At 32.6% G+C, this 6349-nt stretch overlaps 1 protein-coding gene across 1 annotated transcript; it reads left to right on the top strand.

Annotated features, from left to right (window-relative positions):
- The first annotated feature begins 411 nt into the window (after positions 1–411).
- On the top strand, positions 412–807 carry LOC149215439 (uncharacterized). Its single transcript, XM_089389712.1, has one exon. The coding sequence runs from the start codon at positions 412–414 to the stop codon at positions 805–807; it is 396 nt and encodes a 131-aa protein (XP_089245838.1).
- The last annotated feature ends 5542 nt before the right edge of the window (positions 808–6349 follow it).

The raw sequence follows: 6349 nt of genomic DNA, 5'->3' as shown, positions 1-6349 counted from the left end.
GGGCCGAGCAGGTGTATCTTATGTAGAGCAGAAGAAGAAACAATTTTTCACATGTTCTTCAAATGCAATTCCATACTGCATCTTTGGCACGAATTGGCTGGCTTATATGGTTTCCCCCAGGTCAGTCACGCTTCTACACACGATGCTTTTGAATGGTGGAGTGGTCAACGGGATTCATGGCGCTCCCTCTTTATGGTGTGCATGGAGGTGGAGGAACCAAGTTATCTTTAAGGAAGCCAAGGAGCCTCTCGACGATATTCTACAACACATCATTACCATCCATGACTCTGTTCCGATAAAGCCTCCCAATCTAAAAGCAATCAACAGAATTGGTCAAAAAGATCTACAAGCCCTCCTCCCAATGGCCTTCTTTGATGGCGTTGCTTCTGCGGTTGCGGAGCTCTCATTATCATGGACAAGGATCTTCAGTACAATCTCTCTTGGAATTCTGGAATGGGCACCAACAGCCTGGCTGAAGCAAAGGCCCTTGCTGGTCTTTTTGCTTTTTGTATTTATTTTGATATTCGCACCATCTCCATCTTCGGGGACTCAAAGATCATGGTCGATCATGTAAATGGAAAATGCCTCATCAACCGCCCCCACCTCTCTGCCTGGATGGACAGAATCATGTTCTTTTGGGGCCACTTGAGAGATTGCACCATCAAGCACATCTACAGGGCACAGAACCAGCTTGCAGACAGCCTGTCCAAGAACGGTCTTCATCTTGATCCAGGCTGCTGGTCCTTGGAGGTAAAGTCTGGAGGGGAAGCATTTTCCATTTTGGACTTCTCTCTCCCAGGCTTTTGATTATCAGTTCTGGTTCTCTTAACCTTTTTTGTTTTCCTTTGCTTTTGTTTGGCATATATATGTTTCTCCGCCGTTTTCCCCTCTGCTTAATGCACGATGTGTCTCATCTACACGGATCTGTTTGTATTTGTGATCCATATCCCCATCTTATCTGGTCTCATCAGCAAGATATGTTCCATTTTGTAACTGTTATATTGTATCTGGTCTCATCAGCAGGATATGTTCCATATTGTAACTGTTATATTGACTCAATATAATATAATTTAGCTTTTTCTTCCTGGAAAAACAAAAAATTGGGTACAAAACAGATCTTGGACAATAACTAATCTTTGGTTTCTTAATCTAATCACGCTTTTAAATAACCCTATGGCTCTTAACACGCAGGCATATTCCCTCGCCGATCTTTGAGTGGATGAACAACGATTTTCTGGTAATTATTTTTCCATGATTCAAACACTGGTCATTCATTTCCAGCTATCGAAGGTGGAATTGAGTGCCAACAACTTTAACCTCCTCTTCAGAAAACAAAAATTGGAAAATATCAAGAGGTAATAGTCAACTAAAGCTCAAATTGAAGGCCTCGAGCTCCTCTGCTGATCTGCAACAACCTTAGAGTCGGTGCACTTAATTCGATTTTCAATCTCCTTTGTCACGATCCTAGAAAAGTCCTTTAGCTAGGAGAACTACTGGCCTCTCTGCAAACCCTGACATAGAATCTCTATCTATGAACAACTCCATCCGACACAATCAGAACTACTGGTCTCTCTGCAAACCCTGACATAGAATCTCTATCTATGAACAACTCCATCCGACACAATCTCATAGCCTTTAAGCGATTTCGTGAGATTCATATTAAACGCATCTTCATTTCCGGAATACTTTGAAACGATTTTCTTCAAATATATGAATTATCATATCACTGGAATATGATAAATTCGAACAATCAATCCCACATGTGATATGCGAGTTTTGATCCCAGAATTATTTGCACAATTAATGACATCCATCCCATATGCAACAATGTGATGCGCACAACTCGCAGTCTTTGTCGATACAAACAATCATGCCATCAAATCTCTAACCCTCATAACTCTCTCTGATACCAAAATTAAGATGCAGGTACAAATAACCATATTTCAAACACACACATCAAACTGAAAACCAAACTAACCATATTTCAAACACACACATCAAACTAAAACCAAACTATTACCATGTTTCAAACACAACCATATTTCAAACACACACATCAAACTAAAACCAAACTATTACCATGTTTCAAACACAACCATATTTCAAACACACACATCAAATTAAAACCAAATTACCAAACACAATGGTATTTAAGTTCAAAATAATTATAGGAAAATTATTGGCCCAAAATAATTATTGGCCCAATGATTGGCTTCTTCATTCTTCATACTCACTCACATAATACATGACTTCATGCCTCATAGGCTCACCTCCTCAATTTATACAAATGGATTAGAACGCAAGTAGGTTCTAGATCCCTAAACTAACTCCCTAACAATCTCTTATGATCCCAAACATTTCTCATTTAATCTCTTATCCCTAGATAAAAGCTAACTAATCCATAATTTTCTCAAACCTTCCACAATATTATTGAATATTCTCCTATTTACAATAATCATCATTCTCCCTTAAAACTATTAGAAAAATACATTAATTAATTAAATCCTAACTTTACAAACTAACTCCTCTAATAAACAATTGACCCAGGTTAGATGCACCCACATCAGATCAACTAGCCATTTTCCACTAGGATGATTGAAATACATCATGTAGTATGTGTTTTACACATTAAAACCCACTTTCACATTCAAAAATAATTTAGAGAACCACTTTTCCTAAATTATTTTTGCTTTACCACTTGAAAATAACCAAGGAACCCATTTAATTAATTTCATGTTTCTGTATTCAGGGTTCTGTTATCCATAATGAATTAAGCAAAGTCTTTCGGTAGAAATCACATAAGAGAAATTTTTAGCGACACGTTTTGAACCAACGAGTGTGGTTCATTATCAAGACCAGATGAAGAAGTAGACTATGGCAAAGGCTTAAATAGAGGGCAATGTAGAAACAATTTTTTTTTTCAAAGTAACGACTATATTTGAACAATAATATTTAAATTATGATATTAATTTATTAATATATTAAAAACAAATATTATTAAGTAACAATTATATTTATTTTTTGAAAAATAATATTTAAATTATGATATTAGTTTATTAATTTATTAAAAACAAATATTAATAAGTAACAGGTATATTAATCTGCTAGTTTTTGAAAAATAATATTTAAATTATGATACTAGTTTATTAATTTATTAAAAACAAATATTAATAAGTAACAGCTATATTAAACGACTAGTTTTTGAAATATAATATTTAAATTATGATATTAGTTTATTAATTTATTAAAAACAAATATTAATAAGTAACGACTATATTAAACAACTAGTTTTTGAAAAATAATATTTAAACTATGATATTAGTTTATTAATTATTAAAAACAAATATTAATAAGTAAAGGCTATATTAAACGGATAATTTTTGAAAAATAATATTTAAATTAATTCATTAAATCAAATATTAAAAACAATCAAAGTCCAAATAAAGAGGGAAATCAAAAATTATAAAAATGAATAAAAAAGACAAGATCATTTAATAAATAAAAATAATTAATGGAAATAAAATAAACTAAATTAAAAAAAATTAATAGAAAATAAATAAAAATAAAACAAAAATATACACAAGTAAAATTATATATATATATATATATATATATATATATATATATATATATATATATACTAAAAGGAGTTAAGAATAAATCAGAGGATAAAATTCTTAAGAAAACATGAAAGGTCAAGAAAATAAACTCTAATGAAAAATAAATCAACAACAAATACTATAAAAAGAGACCAATACCTACATAGATAGACAAGTAAATAAAATAAATACTAAAAAAACCTAAAAAACTAGGACACCAGAGGGACCTAACTTCTACTAATATACCAGCCATTGTCTCTATTCAAATTATTGGTTTTTTTTCAATTTTTAAGACCTCCCTCAATTTATGATGATGGAAATGACTAACTCTAGCAACGACTTGGGCCTCCTCGATATAGATGTGACGGTTAGATTTATCTGCATGCTCTGCCAAAACAGAGGAATGAATCTTGCCATGCTTGGTAGATCTAGAATTAAGATAGATCAAAATTGATTTTAACATTCATATCACTGTTATCAACACCTCTCACATTCTTCATAACACTTTTGATACTCTTTTCTAATCCACTATGATTACCTCTGTCCCTAATTATAGATAATAATTCCACCTTAATATTATATTCTAAATTTACACAATTTAAAAAAAAAAAACAACCCATAACATAGTAATGCGCTCTAACACAAATTCAGAATCTTAAGATTACATAACTTTCCGTGGACCCTAGCTTCAAATAATACAAAAAGTCTGGAAAATCTTTGAGATAAACCATAAGCACACAAGCCCATCTTGACTAAGATAAACTCACAAAAATGGGACATCCTTGAGCTATATAAGGGAGATGTATAATAATTATTTTAGTTTATAATTGATATGTGTTTTTTTAATAAGAATAAAAATATTAATAAATAAAAAAGAAATATGTAATTTTATAAATAATAAAAATATTTTATTTTCAATAATAAATAAAATATTTTAATATTTATGTTAAATAATATGATTTTATATAAAGATAAGGTAATTGAGAATTTATAGAAAAAAATATAAATTTTATATTTTTAGTTTAGTGTAATTTTTAATTTTTTAAAAAATATAAATATTTAAATGTTGATATTAAGTAATATAATTTTATATCAATTTTTTTATATAGATAAAGTAATTGAAAGTAAGAAAAAAAAAATTATTTTCAATTTACTGTAAAATAAATATATAAATATATATTGATACTGACTATAACTAAAATATTTCAATATCTATCTCAAATAAAATAATTTTATATCAATTTAAAAAAAAAAAATTAAATGTAAAAAATTTCAAATACTTTCTCCTAATAAAAAATGTATAATTAATTCTTTTCTTTATATAACATTTATAAAATATTAATAGAAAATAAAAATAAAACTATAAATAAAATATTTTAATATACAATATTAAATAATATATATAAAAGAATTATAAATAAATTACTTCAGCGACTATGTTGATTTAAACTCTGTATATTTTTTCCAAAAAAGACTAATAATTTTATTAGTAATAAACAAAAAAAATTCCACCTCCATATTGTGGTCACTGTAATCCATGTAAAGGATTACATGTAAAGTAAAGATGTCAAAAGTTTTTCTTTTCCCCACTTTCTATTATTTTCATACCAAACATTTCATCAAAAGTCACCAAAGCCTGTAAAGAAAATACAAAACAATTCATCAAACAATACCAAACAAACTGAAGATGGGTGGTTTCAACTAGGGGCGGCGTCATTTATTTGACTTCCTACATGTCAGTCGGATCCAAAATATTTCAAGAATTTGCAGCTCAGGGTTCCAAACAAACAGAGCTTTATAGTGTCGCCCTCACCAAGTCATACTGAGTTGGCAATGATAAGGTGCCCAAATCTTCCCAAGAACGACGTGACATGTCATAAACCCATACACGCTGTATCTCCACGTCCCCTTCGTCTTCTTAGCCGTCGAAGCGTGTGATCCACAAAAAAGCACCCCGACCGCCCAACAGATCATGACGTTTCCACAACGAATTAGAAGGTGGGGATGGAATGAATTCCTCTGCTCTGAAAATTTTGAGGAGCTTATCCATTTTCCAAACCCTTAACTCCATCATCCCATTTGTGCTGCCGCCGCCTACCAACACACCTCATCTTCATGCTCTGCAATACACACGGGAGCGGACAACTCGTGGCTCACGGGGATTGGCTCCAACCACACCTCTTCTTCCAAGTCAAACACCAGCACCATGTATGGAATCGACCAAATTTGCACACAGTCCATCACCCAACACAACAGACGCCCATTCACAATTTGACCATTACAATCTAAGGGTGGGCCAATTTTTAGCTTACTGCTAATTTCCCTTGACTCTGGTAGTTTCTTCCACGTCAGCTCTTTGAAGTTGTTAACATAAGTGGTTCTTTCAGAACGATAATCGAACGGAATCGACTTCTGGCACAGGACGAGTTTGGGTATACCGTTTTTCCGATCAAACGCGATTCCGGCAATCTCCGAGAGACTTCCCCCGCTGCAGTCATTGTCCGGCGCCGTCACCATCCATCGATCGTTGTGAGAGAGAGGATTGAACACCAGAAATATCCTCTCAGTTGTTGAAGGCCGTAGGAACGTCTGGTAGCATAAGAACCCGTCGCCGTAAGCAGTCAACGTCCACAGATGGTTGATAACGCCAAACTGCCAGAACGTGCGTCTGGTTTGGCGGTAGAAGGGCGTGTGAGATGGGCGGTTTTTCTCATACTCAATCACAAACTCTAAATCTGAGAGCAGGGATT

Source organism: Pinus tabuliformis, chromosome 1_1, assembly GCF_031772625.1.
Source record: "Pinus tabuliformis cultivar Carrire ecotype Pingquan chromosome 1_1, CPIR1, whole genome shotgun sequence".
NCBI lineage: Eukaryota > Viridiplantae > Streptophyta > Pinopsida > Pinales > Pinaceae > Pinus > Pinus tabuliformis.
This window is presented reverse-complemented; position numbering and strand designations above follow the sequence as displayed.

What these genes read in the sequence shown, in the direction of transcription:
- LOC149215439 (XM_089389712.1), top strand. Translation starts at nt 412, where the DNA reads ATGGACAAGGATCTTCAGTACAATCTCTCTTGGAATTCTGGAATGGGC.